Source organism: Chelmon rostratus, chromosome 10 (assembly GCF_017976325.1).
Source record: "Chelmon rostratus isolate fCheRos1 chromosome 10, fCheRos1.pri, whole genome shotgun sequence".
NCBI lineage: Eukaryota > Metazoa > Chordata > Actinopteri > Chaetodontiformes > Chaetodontidae > Chelmon > Chelmon rostratus.
The window spans coordinates 14,372,204-14,390,525 of NC_055667.1; the positions used below are offsets into that span (position 1 = coordinate 14,372,204).

Below are 18,322 nucleotides of genomic sequence, written 5' to 3' on the forward strand. Positions count from 1 at the left end.
TTAGGGAAGTTTCCAGAAGATCCCAGGATGTTGTAGGGAGGGGTGGCAAGGCGAAGCTTCATCTTCCTGTCTTTATGATAAACATGGACGACGGCTCAAGACCGGCCCGAGCAACACAGATGAGTGATATCAGCCTTCATGACGAATGCAGGGAATGATTCAATCAAAAAAAACCAACAAACACTTTCAAATCTACAATTACCCACACCGGTGTTTCTCTTCAAAGCCGCACAAGAGCCGAGATTTCCATCTGACATGAAAGGGAAAGGAAGGAAGCAAACATCGGCGGGTTAGAGATGGAAATAAAGTCATTATTATTAGTTTTTTATTTTGGTGCCCCGTCCTCCTGTCTCCCCCTGCCTCCTTCTGGCTCTTAGCATTTTACTCCCCCATTTCAGGATGGGAGTACATGGCTGGGTGAATGCTTGGGTTTCCTGCAAAGCCACAGCACAGAAAACGAGATCTTTCCTGCCCGGGTTAGCCTACCCTGCTTTGTTCTTTCTAAATGGACGCCTGTGCTTGCACCTGGGCTGGTGGTCAAATACGAGTACACACCTGCGAGCCAGGTTTTCGAGTTGTCTCTGACTTACAGGATCACTAATAGTGGCAAATAGTGGACATCCACAAATGCAGCCGAGGATGAAATTAGGATTGCATGCTCCTTTTTTTAAGTATACTTCTGTTGTAAAAAGGAATTTAGGTTTTGAAACAATGCTGTCTTTGACATCTCAAGTGTTTGTCTTGTCTCTTAGAGCTGAATAGACACTCTGCAGGATCCACTTCCTCAGATGGAGGCCGCCACAAGGGTTGAAGGGGAAAAGGAAAGTCAAGGAACTGACACCTAACCACGTCCCTCCCCTCTCATAAAGACACACACCAAACACACACACTCGTCAGTCCTTTCTCTCTGCCCACCACTGCACCTCCCATTCCACTGTCTCTCACCGTGTTATCAGCCAGGAAGAGGCAGGGTGGTGCATTCTGATGTGGCTGCACACATGGGTTGAGTCTTGGCCTGTGTAGTGTAACGTTGTGCTGCTAGTTTTCCGCAGAATGCTTCACATTCAAGAATACACCTCACTCTGCATGTGTCATGCGACGGCTCCAGGTGTAACGCACGCAGGGATGTAAAATGTGCATGTAAAGTCCAGGTTTACGTCACTCTGCTCAGCCTTGATGTGAAAGTGAGCCGTGGTTAACGCTATGCTGCACTGAACTGGACAATAGACTGAGAAGGGTGGAATTTCCTGGCACCAGACAAGCAGGTCAAAGGTCAGGTATGATGCTGTACCTTGTTTTGTGAATCTCACCCCCGCCCCCCCCAGAAAAGATCATTTACATTGTATAAATTATATGCTGTATATACGTTAAGAGCGAGAATTAAATTAAGTTGCAATATTACAGATTATTTCCTAAAAACCCAGGTCACGTCAGTCAACCAGAGGTAGCCAATGAAACAAAGGCCCGCGCCAGTCAACTGTGTGAAGCAAGTGTGCCGCGAGTGTGCACGCAGGATGGCGGGCAGCTACGGCAAACGGACAGCGTGACCCATTATCAGTTGATTAGCGGGCAAGTCTCGCCTTTTCCTGTGAGTGCTTCTGTATTTGCAAGCGCACAAAACGAGGGAATAACAGCCCCTAATGCACTTTGGCATGAACTTCAAAAGGCCGACTGTCAGGAAAGCTAATCTGTGTCTTTCCCCCAACTTCATTCGTATGTTTTGACAATAAAGATAGCCTATCTCATCCCATTACAAGCCGGCCGTCTCCCGCCTTGTCCCCGATATGCCCGACAACTCGTCCAATAGAGAGTGTTACCCAGTGGGACTGCTGGGACACTTTGATTGCACTGCTATCGACCTTTATATTTTGCTGCGGGGAGAGGTGCAACCCGGTGTTTCTCTAACTAAATCCAAGGTTAAGTCAGATGTGGAATTGCTTATTGTACACAATGTACATTAACAGAGAAAAATCCAATTTGGTTCTTTAATAAGCCCCTGATTGAAACTGTACACGATTTCTCCAAAGTGTAACATAGTGTGATTCATACAGTTTTAGCATCATTTCAGGGGATGGGGGATCAGACTCATGCCATTCACTCATTTTTTTTTCTGCAGGAAGGGTTTTTATTCGCTTAGCATCTGCTAGCAATATTTAAGTACTGTACTAAACGTGCTTTTCAGGCCACGTTCCAAAGAATAAAGTGAATAATGGCTCGAAATTGAATTTCTCGAATTGGTTTTGGCTCTTTGAATCACAGCACCATCAGCCTGGCTTTGTTCAAACATTAATCACATTGAACAAACTCTTCTTTCAAGACGCACCGATAATGCACTAACCACTCTCTCAAACACACACCTTGTATTCTGGCTTACTGTATGTGTCACTTCCTCAGAGAGCAACCAGTCTCCAGATGTGCAAGTAATGTTACGGCGACATTTGAGTTCATTTCCTTTCAGCGAAGGAAACGCAGTGCAAAACAAAACCTAAACCAAATAAGCTTAATTAAAACATCCAACGAAACAAAACAAGAAATGCAAACAAAAATCAAGAGGGAGAAATTAATCAGAGCTGGGGTTTTCTTGAACTGACTTCAGAAAAAAGGAGGTGAGGAAATGAACAATAGGCAAAGAAAAGGGATGGAAGAAAGGAGGTGGGTGGGTTGTGGGGACGTGAAGGAGTGAATGTGAGCGAGTGGCGCTTCTCCTCCTGATTTGCAGGGTTTTTATCTGGCAGTCGCATCGAAGTGGGGAAAGCGTGGGCTGCGGCTGTAGTGGCGTCGCGGCTGGACACTGTTGACAGACAGGCCAAAATATGGCTTTCTTCTGCTGCTGATTAAAGAAGTGCAACAAAAGGGTGGAGGGACGTAGAAGACAGATGCCCTCACCAACCACACACACCCACGACAGGCCACGTCAGATCACTCACAATGTAGCTACATTTCAGAAAATGTAACAAGCATGTTAACAGCATCAAAGAAACAGCTTTCAGTAAAAGTAGACTTGATGTGCATCCAAAAAGACACCAAGAAGTTAAAAACCCTGGATTTTTATTCCTTTCCTCAATACAATGATGGTTAAAAACCTGAAACATCAGAGCATTTCAAAGACAAACAATAAACCTGCTGTTTTTTATCTTTGAGAGCAACTCTAAAGATCTTTTTTTTTGCCTCAACTGCACATTCAACATTTTAAACTGTTAAAAGTCCTAATAGTAATGACTCAACATGTGAAGTATAGATCCCAAAATGCCCATAAATAATAATAAAAAACAGTAAATTACAAAATTTGTGTTCCCAAAAACCAAAGGAAAATTCCCGTAAACAGTGAAATGAGTAAAACATAAGAGTGCTCTGTATACAATACATAAAACAACTAATGTGTGATAGAGAGAGAGAGACTCACACAATACAGAGGCTGGTGTTTGCAAGACACTGTCCCCTGCTGGTCAAACCAACAGCTAATAACCTGCTGATACAGCAGCAAAGGCAAACGGTGACACAGGATCACCAACGCAATGAGGATGATGAGATACGGCCGATAAATATGACAGAATTTAAGTAGATCACTAAAATATAAAACATCAGAAAGGATTGATAGTCACATCTGCTTTTTGAAAACATTCCAAAACTATTTGAACAATTCAACCCAACAACGAGGAATGAGATGGGGGGGTTTCACAGAAAATTAAAAGCATACAGAAAATTTAGAAGTGACTTTTGGCACAGTTAAAAAGTGTGCTTTTGCTCACAAAATATTGCACTTCCCCACAAAAATTCTTAATAATTCACAGTTTGATTGGTCAAAGGCAGAAGTTCCTCCAAATGAGTGTCACATGGCATTCAAAAGCCTTGCATAAGACAAAGTGTAAAGCTTTCTTTTTAGGTCTACTTTTTAAAATCAATGAACAATCCTGCCTCAGTAAGCTTAATGTCCTCTACAAAAGCAAAAACCCTGCTCAATGATAAATCTCCACAGAAAATGCTCTTAATTCTACTAAACTGAGTTTGTAAAAGAGCTCCAACACTGAGACTATTACCTCACTCTCATATTTGAGTAACCTGAGCATCCATACAGACAAGGTACTCTGCGTCCTCTTTGCTCCCAATACCAACTTCCTCTCATTAATTAACATAACACTAGTGCAGACTGGCCCACTGAACACATGGAAGTAAGATTCCCAATCTTAAAATAGTGATACAACCTAAGAGAGGAAAAGTGTGGGGAAGCCAGGGAGAAAGAGAGAGCACTCAATCGACCTGGAGCAGGAAGAGGAAATTATGTCACAGTTACAATGTGATATTTCAAAATAACTCTGCTGACTTTCACATGTGTCAACAGAGCAACGGCTCTCCACCGGATCCTCTTTTCATTAGGCATCAAGTTTTGTGGGGGGACTGCTCCGTTTTTTTGTCCATTATGGCAGGACTGCCAACATGACTTAAACCCCCTTTCCCCTCGATCCAGCTGTAACTTAACCGCTTGTACCAGTACTTGTCCTTGCAGTCAAATAACTGCACAAATTTGGACTCTGATATATTGGTCATTAAACACATCTTTAAGCAGAGCTCCCACTGGACACAGTGCAGACTGACTCATCGTCTTCTCCAGTCTCTTCACACAGGGCGATCCGACCCATGTACCAACTGGCAAAGGGACTGATTGCCTATGCCTTTAATCCAACTGGTAAACATTTGAAGTGGCTCAGTTTCTAAATGGTTAGGAAAGGCAGTGATGAGGTGGAAAAGTCACTGGATTTTAGACAGTCCACTGGCCAGGAGGAGTCTGAAGGGGACGGTGGAGCGCGACACAGTTAAAGGCAGCCGGTGAAGACCTGCAAAAAAAAAAAAAAAAAAAAAGATAAAAGGACCATAACATCATGTACAGTCACAAGGTGGAGCGGTAAACTTGTAAAGCTAAGAAAAAAATATAGTGATTTAGGTGAAATGAAAGTCTATTAATCATGGAACAAAAGTTAGTTGGGAGGCAATGGGAAAGTGCAGGAGAGCTGCCATGGTGTAGAGATGCTATCTGTACTGCGAGGAAGGGGATTGCGTGTATGTGTGTGTTTGGCGTGTCCATGCTCTGAGGGTTGTTTGTGTTGGGTGGAGGGGTAGAGGGCGTGTGTGCTGCGAGGGGTCCAGGGCGGTGTGCCTGAAGGTCCCCAAGGGGACCCGACTCTCCTCTTGTCCCTTTACACTTTCCTGAAAGGATTGTATTCTTTCTATCTGAGGAAGAGAGACCAGCCCATAGGGAAATGGGGCCAAAGGTGGGAAAACTTATGACACAGCTACCCAAAGTGCAATGAATTTCAGAACAACGCTATCCCGCAGACACAAAAACATGTGCATACAAAGTACTTTCACCTTCCTTCTTAAAATAAAAATGAAAATAGACTGACCAAAGGCACGGATGAGCTCTCTCTGTACTGCCCAGGTGACTGTCTTGATCAGGGAGGCAGAAGTGAGACCAGCAAACAGCATATTGTACAGGAACACGATGTAGAAGTTCCCAAGCCAGTTATACCGACCAAAGTCTCCCAGTAGATCGAAGCGGGTGATCCCTAACATGGTGGAACAGAAGCAAAAGAACATGTGTCAATTGAGAATCAACCGCCCAAACCAGGTCTTACCTGCAGCTACAGTATTCATGGCATACAATCGCCCTCTTGTGGGCATTACTAAAACTACAAGTAAAATGTTGATTCAGCAACTCCTGACATTACGCACCAGATGCTATTTAATTCCATACTAACTGTACATATGTGCTATATAAGAGCTGACAAAGTGTACTATTTTATGGTTGTTATACAAGATATCTACGTAGCTTCAAAGAGAAAGAGTAGACTGTTTTTCCAGATTCTTCTGTTTTCCAAGATCTTCTTTGAACTGTCTCATCACCATCCATTATTATAATGGAAAAGCAGCAGCTAACTACTTTCATTTGTGTATTGCATTGGGGAACAATAGTGTAAACTCAACAACACACTCAAGATGATCCGCCAAGATCATTCATTTTTAAAAGCAGAATTTAATGCTGTCACCAACTACGTACTCAACACAAGAATTAGCGTGGTGTGTGTAATTGAGACACAGCTGTAGTCTCCGATAAATGCTGCATTTGCCATTGATGACATGTTCTTACCAAGTGTGCGTGAAAAGACTGGCAGCGCTGAGCTCAGGATAAGCAGTGACACGCAGTTTGCAATGATCTGAAATCAACAGAAATGTAGAGGTTACTAAAAGGAGTAAACGCAGGACATCACCAGCTTCTGGTTATATCCAGCGAGATAAGAACACGTAAAGGTTAGCTGTCAGATACCTGAGTGAGGTTGGTGTCCTGTGCACGAGGCAGGAGGCCAGTGAAGAGAGGAGAACTGTAGAAGCCCACCACTGACGACACCATCAGATAGCTGAAATTCATTTTAAGGACAACACTGGAGAGAAGACTAATATATTCACAGAGATGGCAAATAGGATCCAGAAAGTGAGTTTGAAATGTTTAATGTTTGAATGTAAGAGCATGACTCTACATCACATCCTTGTCAAATATCAAGGGGTCTGTAAGTGGCTCAGTCACAGGCAAATGGACAGAAAGAGTTAACCCAGTATGCACCCACTCATAGGTGAATGGGATAAAGGATACAGGATAAGGACTACTTGAACTGCGGCGCCCAGTGAGCCGAACATGGAAAAGGAGGCCATCCCCAGGTGAGGGTCCTAAAACACACAAAAATAACAATCTCCAGTGAACACAGATGACTGGATGTGGCACACCGTGCATGAAATGTTCACAAGTTCTTTCTGGATAAATCCTCACCTCCATTCCTCTGGGCATAGCCGTCTCATCCAGGAGCAACTCCAGCACATTGAAACAGACCATGAGGACACACATCACCTAAGGTGACATGCACAGTTATTATACAACAACTAATATAATAAATGACAGGGTTCAGACAGCTTTTTAAGAGTATAATTCAAGCACTTACAGAATTCCTATACAGCCACAGAAATCAATGTACATAATCGTTTATTTTACCTGTTGTTCATATTAACATTGATTAGATGTTTTGATCAGGATTATTTATTGCTTGCTAATTTCAACCCCAGGAGACAACAGACTAATATGATGAAATGATAATTTCATTTCAAACATTAAAATATTTGTGGTTTACATGAGTCTCTTTGTAGATGAAACACCAGATTATGTTGAAAATCAAGCATTTTTCAAGGAGTATATTTGAATTCAAGAAGATTTCCGACCTTGAAAACATGACAGTTAAAATAAGCATTTTCAGAGTTAAAACAGCCCATGAGAATACATATATGAATAAAGTAGCAAGTACCGTCAATGCGAGGAGCACAAGCATAGCCAGTGGATAGCCCAGGTTTCGCTGCCATGGGGACGCTTTCCTACGCATTTCTGTGAGGAAAGCAAGAAGAAAAAATGAGAGAAAAGCAACAAATGACTATACAATGTAGTCACTGTGAAAGAAGGCCAGCAGGGAGCAGCCTGTTCAGTCAATCTTACCCAGGGCGATGCGCTTGCTCCGAACTGTTTGGTACTCCTTTTTCATCGCCTCCATGTTCAGCTTGACCCAGCATGATGTATTGCCACCTTGAATCAGACAACAGCACGCGGTGGAGACAAAAAGTCAATCAGTTCACTTTAAATTGAATCATCAGAAAATGGCAAAGGAGTGTGTTTACGATGACGCACTCACAGTTCAGTTTCCTGGAGAGCGAGTCTTCCTCAAAACTGGTGCAGCTCAAAGTGTCCTCTACATCCTCCAACAGCTGAGGGGGACAAGAGGCGTCAATCAACTGGGAAACTACAGTTCACGGCCACAAGCCACAAATGTAAAGGCTGCTCTCTGCGCTCGTTACTGGTTTACTCACCCGTGGTTTGACCAATAGGCTGCCAGTTACACTGAACATTCGGGACAACCCAAAGGGAGTGCACACTGAGGAGACAAACACACAGACGCTGATATGCAAGTGTCATATGCTACAGTTTATAGCTGCTAGTTAATTGTGATTGAGATATACTTACACAAAAGCAGCAATACTCCAAACAGAGAGATTCCTGAGTACAGGTAGGGAAGGTAATACTCCCACAGGTCTGAAATTCAAAGAGTATGAGCAACTTTAAAACAAACTGTAAAACCAGTTGTCACTGAGCGATCTATAATGCATGTGACTCACCGTAGAGGCTCTTCCTGGCTATGTTGTCGTGGAGGAGGGCTGATGCCACCCACACAATGCCCAGCACAAGCAGAGCCAGCAGCAACAGCAGCACTACTGCTTCGTACACCCGTGCCATAACCCCCTACACAAAACAAAACAGATCAACAGGTTCACAGATACTGCCAATTTATTATATGGTCTTGGAGTTGAGAGTCGTTGTGAGGGAATACCAAAACTGGTACCTTTTTAGACCCTGCAAATCCCTCAGACTCCGTGAAGAAGTAGGCGAAGGGCATGAGGAAGACCAGGGACAAATTGGAGAAAAGAAAAACTAGGTTCCACAAGCCTAACAGCAGAGGCGAGAGAGATGTTTCAAATGTTAGTTTGCAGTGCAAACATTCACTTGGGTCAAAACTGCAGTGAAGCATTTTGGCAGTACCACTGTTAACCACTGTGAGGAATAGTCCTGCCAAGCAGTGTAGTGTGACGAGGCACATGTGCCAATAAACAACAATGTGCAACAATTAAAATGGAATTTAGAAATCCTTTAGAAAAGCTGAGATTATCATCAGAATGTTTCTCACATGAACACAGGCCTGGTTTACTTTGGGGCTTCTTAAACATTTACTTTATGTCTTATATGACGAACTGAAAAAAAACCTTATTCAGTTGGAGTTGGATGGCTTGACTGAGGTGAACAGCAGAAGTTGGTAAACAATTGGACCACTTAAAAAAAAGCAAGGTCACAGCCACTCTATCCATAATAATGATCTGTTAGGACACAGGCCTGCACTGTATTGATTAGGAGGCTATTACCAGTGATCCTCAGAAAATCTGATCCAGTTTCAGAAGGTAATGCCTGCTGTTGTTTGACATGTTTCAACTGTCAACTAAAAGAGATGTACCGTGGATAAGAGATCCATTGAGCCACTGCATGTAGTAGCTCTGTGGGAAGGTGAGCAGCACCTCGTTGGACAGAATGGATATTGGGAGAAGGAGCACAGCACACACTGCAACAGACAGAGTGAACGTACACAACCACAGCCTGGGAGGAGGAAACAGAGAAGCCATCAGTGAGGTCACATGTGCGTTTGTGTTTAGCCGAACAGCACAGCCTAGGGGAAAGGTTAGGGTGGTCCGGGATAAGGTAATACAGTGCCAACGTGTAGGGACAAAGGGCAGAGTAACACTGACGTGCCTCCATCGCGACCAACAACTACATAACCGTACGGGTGCACACAAGGCAGGGCAATAAATGTACAGCCAGCTGGTCTCAGGCCACTACATGTCACGTTGACAAAAAGTATGTGCTCAACCATTCACACTGACAATAATCAAAGTGAGGGAGTGACAACAGATTACCATGGGTCAGTCAATCTTTAGTGGTTTGCACTTACGCAATTTTGTTGACAGTGGCATCTTCAATATCATCTGAAACAGAGCAGAGAAACAAGTGGGATCAGATCTATTACAACAGTGATTCAGACTTGTATATAGCTTGACATCTATGGTTTAACACGAGTAAGTTGACACAGATATAAATATAACTTATTTTCTATAACTCCAACAGAGTTATGAAATGTTAGATAACAAGTCTGTGTCGTCACATGAAAGATATACGCTGTCTGGGACAGTGTGTGTGTCTGTACAGATATAGCAGTATTAGAAGCAGTCCACAAGAGGATGAAAAAATAAGTCTCACTGGTCTCAGAGTGGGGAGTGGGTTGGGGACAAGCATGTTAGGAACATTCTGTTCAGGCAAGACCAAGACTCCAGTAAAAACTGAATTACACATGGGTAGGACACTGCAAAGAGTGTAGTATTAAGAATATCAAAGGGACTCTTCTGTAAATGTTACTGTATACCCCGAACCCTCAAAAACCCAAAAGAAAGCTGTTGAGTATCAAAATGCAATAGAGTTCTACACCTGTACAGTATGAACTGCTGTTGCTTTCCAAGTAATGTCCACCACTGTACACTGTAACTTCTTCCAATACAAATGTTGGCACAGCTGTTTAATAATGAGGTTAACCCTGAGGAGTGAAAACCAGTTCTTGGCCACTCTGTCAAAAACAACCCTGTTGAGTGGTATTTCACAATCGTCATCTTGCTGTAGGGCACAACTGTTCTGTTGTTGCAACACAGACAACATTTACAACAGTGGGCCAATGCATAGCAGGTCCCCCGACCTCCACCCCCCTCTGAAAAAAACAGAAAGAAAGAAAAAAACAAAAAACAAAAAAAGAGCTGGCCAACTCCCAGGTTCTAATCCAGCCCAGGCACAGCAGAGCAGAGAGACCTGACTAGTTAGACATCCTACATCTGCTTCCAATAGTGGCCGGTTATTGGATTTATTATGTAACTGTCAGCCCAGTCACACTGCACATTTTTTTGTTTAATAATAGAGAACACATTGCAGATCCAAGAACATGAGATATGGTTCACTTATGCAAATGGTTGTTTGTCAGCTACAAAGCACACTGACAACAATGTGTTGACCAAAACATATTTTTCCAGTGTTTCTAGTGACAAAAATAAAAGCCTAAATAGAGGGGTCTTATGCTACAACTCAAAAGCACAACTCTGTTTATCTTGTAGCAACATTCTTCACCGCCCCTCCACCGTCCTGATCCACAGGGACACTGAAGAGGTGGTTGCATGTTACATAACACGCTTTCTGCACCTCTGGATTCCTCTAGCCGAGGTCCAGAGCCTTGGGTTGAGATTTGCAATCCTGGCAGTGTGTAAACTTAGACTATGTTTATAAGCAAACATAGAATATAGCTATTAATCAAATCCAAAAATAAACAGGCATAAATGTACAGAAGCATGCAAGTCAGAATTCTTTTGCAATGAAGAACTATTTCAAAATATGAACACAATGTTTGTGGAGTAGGCGATATTCAGCTTTTTGCTTGTCTGAAAGTCATCTAAGTTTCCAAAGAATCTTCAAGTGAGGCTAAAGTCAGACCCTGTTGCCTCCTGCATCCATCTACCCCCCGCCAACTATAAATAAGAGACTATTTACTCAAAATAGAATGGGTAGTGTCTGAACAACACCTGTGCTTTCTTGAAAAGCATGGCCTACATACTAAAACTTCCAAAACACTAATGTAGTCAGTATGCTTGTCAACACCATCAATTACTTTCCTGGCCTTTCTCCATAACCTTTTGATGTAAATCTTTTTCACAGACCAGTCATTGTGTGGTGCACCTATTAAAATCTAAGAGTGGTTGTAAAACTCACCTGTGACAAACTCGGCAGTCTTCTTGAAGTGGGTAAGTATGAGGTAGGACACTATGTAAAGGCATGTAAACAGGAGTACACAGATCTGCAGAAGAGACAGAAAAGAATTTTGTTTGGGTCATTTTCGCCTTGCACAGTTCGAAAACATGGCCAAAAAAGGAGATCGTGTTATTTCAATTCCTTGTTTCAAGGAGCTAATCACATAACGCAAGGGCAACAAACGGTCACGTTCTGTCCAGTACTGATGAGCAACACATTGTTCCTCTCACATAATTCTGTTTTGTGTTGTGCAGATAAACAGCAAGAAATAAACAAAGCAGCTATGTATTGCTACAAATGCAAACAGCCAAAACCATTCACCTTTTTGCCAAGACCAAGAGCGACAGACGGAGCCTGAAGGATTACTTTATTCCAACAATGAGCGAAATGGGTGATAGTGATGAATGAGGACGGATTAAGGGGAGTAAAAGAAAGAGGGGTTAATACCAGTGATAGATACCCCCCACTGCTTGTAAAGATCTTTGTCTGACATTACACTAAATCTACCAACAAATTTAGGCTAAACCTATATTCACTCAGCAATCTGTTGTTTGGCAAAGCTCTCAACATTTCACCCCAAAGCCTGACATCAACGGTTTGTATGACCATTGCACAAAACATGAAAACAGTTACTATAAGGAAACTTCAATGAAAACAACCACATCTCAGCCAAAATATACAACCTCCACTCCAGTCCAAAGTGGACAATCTGCTAACACATACCTATTGCTCAGACGCACACAATTAAAAGCAAAACTCAAATATGTCTCGACTGTGTTGAAGAGACGTCACAGAAAACAACTTGACAGACATCCCAAACACAACTGTGTACAATGCTAAACTTCTGTTTCAAGTGTGAGAACTCAATGAAAACTTGTGAGAGCTACAGGGTGTGTGCACTGCTCTGTGCCACAGATCAGGTGCTTTGAACAGGAACGTCCCCGGGCAAAGTAGAAATTCAAACGAACCATGTGAGTCTGGCAGCTCCTCTCCCACACAAATGCCTCCCATAGCAAACAAGCTCCTTACTGAATTTCAACATTTTGATCAAAACACTAAACAAGACTATGCTGTCAGCAATGTTATATGTTGGCTGTGTAGGTGAAACATTCACTGAGAGTGGAAATTACTCTGACTTTGAGTAATGACGATCACCATCTTATTAAAAATGGAAGGACATACCCATGGGGTTCGTTCCCATCTCTACATTCCATTCCAAATTATGTGAATGCACCACCACTGGCAGTGTATCATGATACATGTAGTGTATCATGTGTACATGTATGTACCCATAACATCCTAGTATGCTGTGTTGGCATGAGTTATCAAAATATAGCTGAGGCTGATATCTATTAATGTTCTAAAATTAAAATTAAAATCCTCCCTGCTATTGGTGCTGAATGAAACTCGCACGGTTACCAACATCAGGATTTATCCTCATGAATTAAATTCCATATCATTTCATTCGACAGGGAACATACAGTGCACCAAAGTGCTGGACTGAGAGATGAATGAAATATGTGGCCAGATCACCAGCACTGATCAAAACATTTACACAAGGCAGCCCAGAGGGAGCCTGGTAAGGGCAGCAGGTAGATGTACCACATGCAGCAGTTTGTCCCTCAGGTAACAACAGCAACAAACAAAGAAAGAGGCTCTCAGGAGAATGACAGATATGTGACAACACACTTGAGGGTGCAAAACCAGTTTCTTTGAAAGGATGCAAACACAAGCATTTTGAGTTCACTGAAACAGCAAAGAGAAAATCTGAAGCATTCCGGTTTTTATGAAAGTTAAGTTACAGTAGTATTGTCCAATAAATGGGGTGTGGACTAAAAACATAGCCCCAGAGCAGTTGAGGGCCACATCAAAACTATTCATGGTAAGACAGTGTGCATTTATCAGTGCTTCTATTATTCTAAATTCAAGAAAGGGTTTTTTAAACTAGATCACTGGGACATATGGTACAATATAAAATGGGGTTGGGGTGTGGGCATACACCCCTCCTCCTCCTGTATGGTTGCTGGAGGTGCAAGATGTTGACCCATTTTAGAAAGCAAACAAAATCTAGTGAAAAAAAGCAGTAACACATAAGCATCCGTGCAGATCAATGTTAACCTCAAAAGACAAGTTCAACTGCTGATGTGAGAAACCTGGTGCTTTTGCTTTATGATATCTCTAATACTGTTTAACAGTGGTAACTGCAAAGCTACAACATTTCAAGTCAGAAGTCAAACATATTCTGCAGACGCACTGTACTTAGACCCACCTAACTGGACAGCCTTATATTGTTGTATATGGCTAGAAAACTCTTTCAAACTCACATAAAAGTTCATCTGAAGCACAATGTTTTACTGTGTAAGCGGGAATGATCATGATTACTAGCTACATCGCAAAAACAACAATGGACTGTACATAACTAATCAGCTCAGTCTGCATAATTTTTCAATAATGCCGTCTAATTTGGCAAGGACCATGCCCTGGTTAATTCAACAAAAGGAAAAGCAGGGAACAAAGGAAGAGAACAGGGTGAGAAATAAGTGGAGGGGCAGAATAACAACCTTTCAGTCCACGTATGTGGGGACACGTGCTGATTGGCAATGTTAAGAGTTAGGAGCACATGACAGGCCACTGAGAAGATTGTTTAAAGGAATTAAGTATTCAGAGGGACATCTTTGTGTTGAACACAAAGTCCCTGGGTTCACAGTTCACAGTTACTTCAGAGCATTTTAAAATTCACGGAGTAACCTAAACATCTTTGTGCTGGTCCAAGCAAAAAACAATGGAGCTCAACTGTTTTCACATCTTGCCTAAGCTTGTAGTTCCTGTAATAGTTCAAAGGAGAGTAAGGCTGGCAGTGGCACCACACATCCTTGCAAAATGTCAAGTGAACTCCCTCAAAGTGTTATTTCAGGGGCTCCTAGCCTCTTGTCGTGCTAAACACGTTCAGGCAAAGCATGCCAGCCTTTGTTTACAAGTAAGAGGCTAGATTAGGCAAAACCTATTCAAGATTTACTCAGCAGCCAGAAATAACTTAAAATATTGCATGGACAAAGGCATCCTAATCCAAAAGAAGGTAGGCAGCTACAGTATGTTGTGTCAGAAGACCTGATTAGTTTGCTGGAATGTGTCATCCAGCATTGGATATTTTAGTATAATATAAAAATTCAGTGAAGTAGCTGAAAATCCAGTTTGTGTCCTTGAGAAAAGAAAATGAATGACAGCAGTGACAATGTGCTGTGATTTTTTTTTCTCCAACAAAAGGCATCACACAGCATCTCCTTAAAAAATAGACTAAAAGAAAGTGAAGCAGATTTGATTTAGCACTCAATCAAAATTATAGTTCATTATTGTCTCTCTGCCTTCTCTCTCAACTCCTACGGAAAGCCACTTCTAAGAAGATCTGCAGTGGACTATTACATTTTCTAATCAGTATTAACAACATCTTTCATAGATAACACAGTACTCAAACAACTCTTCTCAGGGTGACTTGATATCTTAATCCGTGCTGATGCTGGGCGTCTCATTTCTCTACTTATCATGACCTTTTAGTCAATTGATCATTGAACATCCCTCTGGGATCAGGGTGCAGGCTATGGGTGTGTACTCCTGGCTCTAATGTTTACACCATCGCATGGAGACAATTTCTTTAATCTGCGCTTGTGACACTTGCCAGATGCCCTTGTCTGACATGATCTACTTTGAAGCATCAGCTAAGTGATGACAGACATTTGGCAGTAATCAAATGTTCAGTTAGTCATCCATTTAAAGAACACTTAGTGAGCTATTTGGCCAGCGTATGAATTTTGAGCTGCAGGTTTACTTGGTGTAGTTTCTTCAAAATAAGATATTATCAATATTACCTATTCATAATGTAGAAAGAATTACTGTTGACTTGCAGGAATCTGGCACCAGATGCTGATGTGAGTCTTTTGACTAAAAAATGTATAAAGCCAACACTTCACATAAACACTGCCATTTCTTTCTGCCAGTCCAGCATACAATTTTACCATTTATCTGTGCTCCAGCAACATATTACACTGAATACTATTATTAAGTAAATGAGACATCCTGTCTTCTCAACACTGAGACCTTACACCAGATTCTCCTCTGGCCACAGGGCCTGGCTTTTGCATTGTATGTCCTGCTATCTCGGACCCCATGGGCATAAATCAGAGACAATTTAGCCTCTGTGGCCATTGGCCAATGTTTCAGGACTTCCAGAGCAGCAAGCGGATACCCAGATAGTGACTATCTGTGCCAAGACTTCTTCTGCCATGCGCCTGCCATTACTTACAGTCCAATTAGCAACTTGAGACATGAAGATGACATTTTGGCTAAAAAAAGCTAATAAAAAGCCACATCTTCATCAGACAATAGCTGATGGGTTCCAAGATTACATTCAGCCAGTGCATTCTGCCTCTTTTGCTCTCCATGCCAACTGTTTACCTGAATGCAACCAAAGCCCACTCATACATTCATGCAGATATTGTTTATAGAGCTTATACGTCCTGTGACTGTGGAGCAGGTTCCCCTAAATAGTTAAATTGGCTATCTCGGTCTCTGTAATTGTAAGAATTTGCTTAATACACCCACAATTTTAATAATCAGATGATTTTCAAAAGTGTTTGAAAGACAAGATCAGTAAGAAATTTCCCCTATATGCCAAAAAAAGGTGAGACTGTTTGCAGCTTAGAGGTGATCAGTAGTCATTCTCTTTCTCTGGCATGTTATCACTGCTGTCATCATCTATCTGTCTATCTACAGTAGCTATCCATCTGATCTTTCACTGTGTTCAGCCTATCCATTTGCTGTGTGAAATACTACAACTGTGTTTATGCTGCTGCCACATATTCTTCTATTCAAAATGAGCTGATCAATGATAAGCTTGGCCTAAAGCCATTAATAACCAGAGATGCAGCTTGCCAGCGTGAGGCCACTGAGAAGAGACATTAAGCTGGAGCCTTGAGGCCAGCCAGTGGCTTAAGGAGGGGGTGTCGACTAATAGCATTAGGTCTTAAGGTGAAAGGGACAATGACAGAACAAGGGCATTAGAATAAATATGGGCACTTTATTTGTTGCGTGGTTAAGTTAATTATATGAGTAGCTACACTGTTTAAAAAATATGTGTGCCACGAAAAGCCCTCATTGACATGGTATCGCCTTGAAGATGTAATTGGCTCTACATGTGATACCTAATGCTGTCTGACTGATCTTGTCACTGATAACTTTTGTGGCAGCAAATCAATTTCAAAAACATCCCAAACAGCCTCAGATTATTTAGCACAGGAGTGTTTTACAACTGAACGCAATGGACTTCATACACAGCAGAAATTTTGAGTCGTCACAGCAGGAAAAGCAAGGTAACTAACTAACAACCCCAATGATAGTTCAGTCCCATTAAGTGTCCCTGACACAGTTGTTAATGTTGGCACCTTAATATAATGCAGTTCTTAATGTTGGCTTCACATTCCTTTTTCCCATAATCTTTCTTCTTTCCTCTTTACTGCTGTAATGGCTCAATCTCTACAGGAGATCATTAATTTTAAAACAAACATTACATACATCTTGATGATCAAGTAGTTAGTCTGAGCATTCTCAGAAAAAAATGTCCAAATTCTTATTCAAGCATCTTAATTGTGAATATTTGGTTTCTTCACTTCTCTATGAAAGTAAACCTAATATCCTGGGGTTGAGGACATCTTCGGCTTTGGGAAACACTGATCTACGTTTTTCACCAAGCAACTAATCCATTGATTGATAAACTAATCAACACATTAATCGACACTGGAAATAATCGTTGCTTGCAGCCCTAAGTTACAGTGGACCATATCATGACAAACTGATATGTCATTCACTGATTCTAAAATATGCAGCAGAAAACATAGTCTGTCATTGTCCCTTACAGTACACAGTAACAGCAATATCTTCAATATTAGAAAATTAACTTCTTTTGAGGGTTAAAGGTCAGTTATCAGTGTGGCTTGCTGTAACTTATCTCTATGGCAAGTCTGAAGTTCAGTGGGCTGTCGGTGTTACACAAAGCAGAGTCAGTCACTGGGAGAGAAACTGCACCAGTAAAATGCCTTATTGACGGTATAGCTAACACTGAAAATACGCAGGAGGGTAATACAACCCGTGGCAGACAGATAGAAGAAGATTTGAGAGGAGGCCCACATCGTTACAAACTCAATAGAAAAAAAACAGATGCTGTGCAGGCTCCTTGGTGTCCCTGTGCCGCACTTCCAGCGTGTTACCTAAAGGCCAGCTGCACCCTGCAATAATTAACGTCTGCACACAAGTTAAGCTAGTTGCCAGACAAGCTACTTTCAAACACCAATGTAAGTTAAAGTCGTGACCTAAGTCACGTTAAACTCAATACTCCAGATAGCATTGTTCAGTGCAGAAAATGTGAAACTTTGACAACTTAAATTTGAAGGCTGAACAATCGATAAATCACGTGAAACAAGCGCTTAGCTGATTAAACGTCGTCGCGCTCTTGCACTGATTAGGAGGCTGTTTGTATTGTTACAGGCGACGCTCATATGAATATTAACCCGACGGTTCCATTAGCAAAGCGTTACTTACTATGGTCTCCCGGACACGGTTGTGGAAAAGTTGCTCTCTAACCGACACGTCGTCCGTTTCCATTCTCCGAAACCATAACAGTATCCTCAGGCTTAAAAGCGCTGAGGGGGGAAATGGTTAAAAAGTTAAAACACGGGGCATCTTCCTCTGAATGCCGTGGGTGTGCTGCTGGCTAGCCCGGCTGCATTCGAACGGCTGAGCTAGCCTTCTGCTACACTCAGCTCTGATAGAGAAAACAATAAAGGAGGGGTCGTCAGGGGGCGG

The 18,322-nt window shown here is 42.0% G+C and overlaps 1 protein-coding gene across 2 annotated transcripts; it reads right to left on the reverse strand.

Annotated features, from left to right (window-relative positions):
* Window positions 1-3,037: 3,037 nt before the first annotated feature.
* lmbr1l (limb development membrane protein 1-like) lies at window positions 3,038-18,257 on the reverse strand. 2 transcript variants are annotated; one of them, XM_041945103.1, is made up of 17 exons: window positions 18,059-18,257; window positions 11,432-11,516; window positions 9,582-9,615; window positions 9,090-9,229; window positions 8,427-8,530; window positions 8,203-8,326; window positions 8,051-8,119; window positions 7,897-7,961; window positions 7,722-7,794; window positions 7,529-7,615; window positions 7,344-7,420; window positions 6,818-6,895; window positions 6,644-6,717; window positions 6,320-6,410; window positions 6,143-6,209; window positions 5,400-5,561; window positions 3,038-4,832 (listed from the first exon to the last, which is right to left on the reverse strand). In XM_041945103.1, exons 1-17 carry the CDS (start codon window positions 18,119-18,121, stop codon window positions 4,747-4,749), a joined length of 1,479 nt encoding a protein of 492 aa, XP_041801037.1. In that variant the 5' UTR covers window positions 18,122-18,257; the 3' UTR covers window positions 3,038-4,746. The 2 variants fall into 2 exon arrangements, with proteins under 2 accessions (XP_041801037.1, XP_041801038.1); XM_041945104.1 differs by lacking the exons at window positions 8,427-8,530; window positions 9,090-9,229; window positions 11,432-11,516; window positions 18,059-18,257.
* Between the last annotated feature and the right edge of the window lie 65 nt (window positions 18,258-18,322).

Excerpts from the sequence above, each read along its gene's own strand:
- lmbr1l (XM_041945103.1), bottom strand. The coding sequence starts at position 18,121 with ATGGAAACGGACGACGTGTCGGTTAGAGAGCAACTTTTCCACAACCGT. Across the intron at positions 9,230-9,581 it reads GCCACTGTCAACAAAATTGC|GCTGTGGTTGTGTACGTTCA; the intron begins GTAAGTGCAAAC and ends TCCTCCTCCCAG. Across the intron at positions 6,896-7,343 it reads TTGTGCTCCTCGCATTGACG|GTGATGTGTGTCCTCATGGT; the intron begins GTACTTGCTACT and ends ATGTCACCTTAG.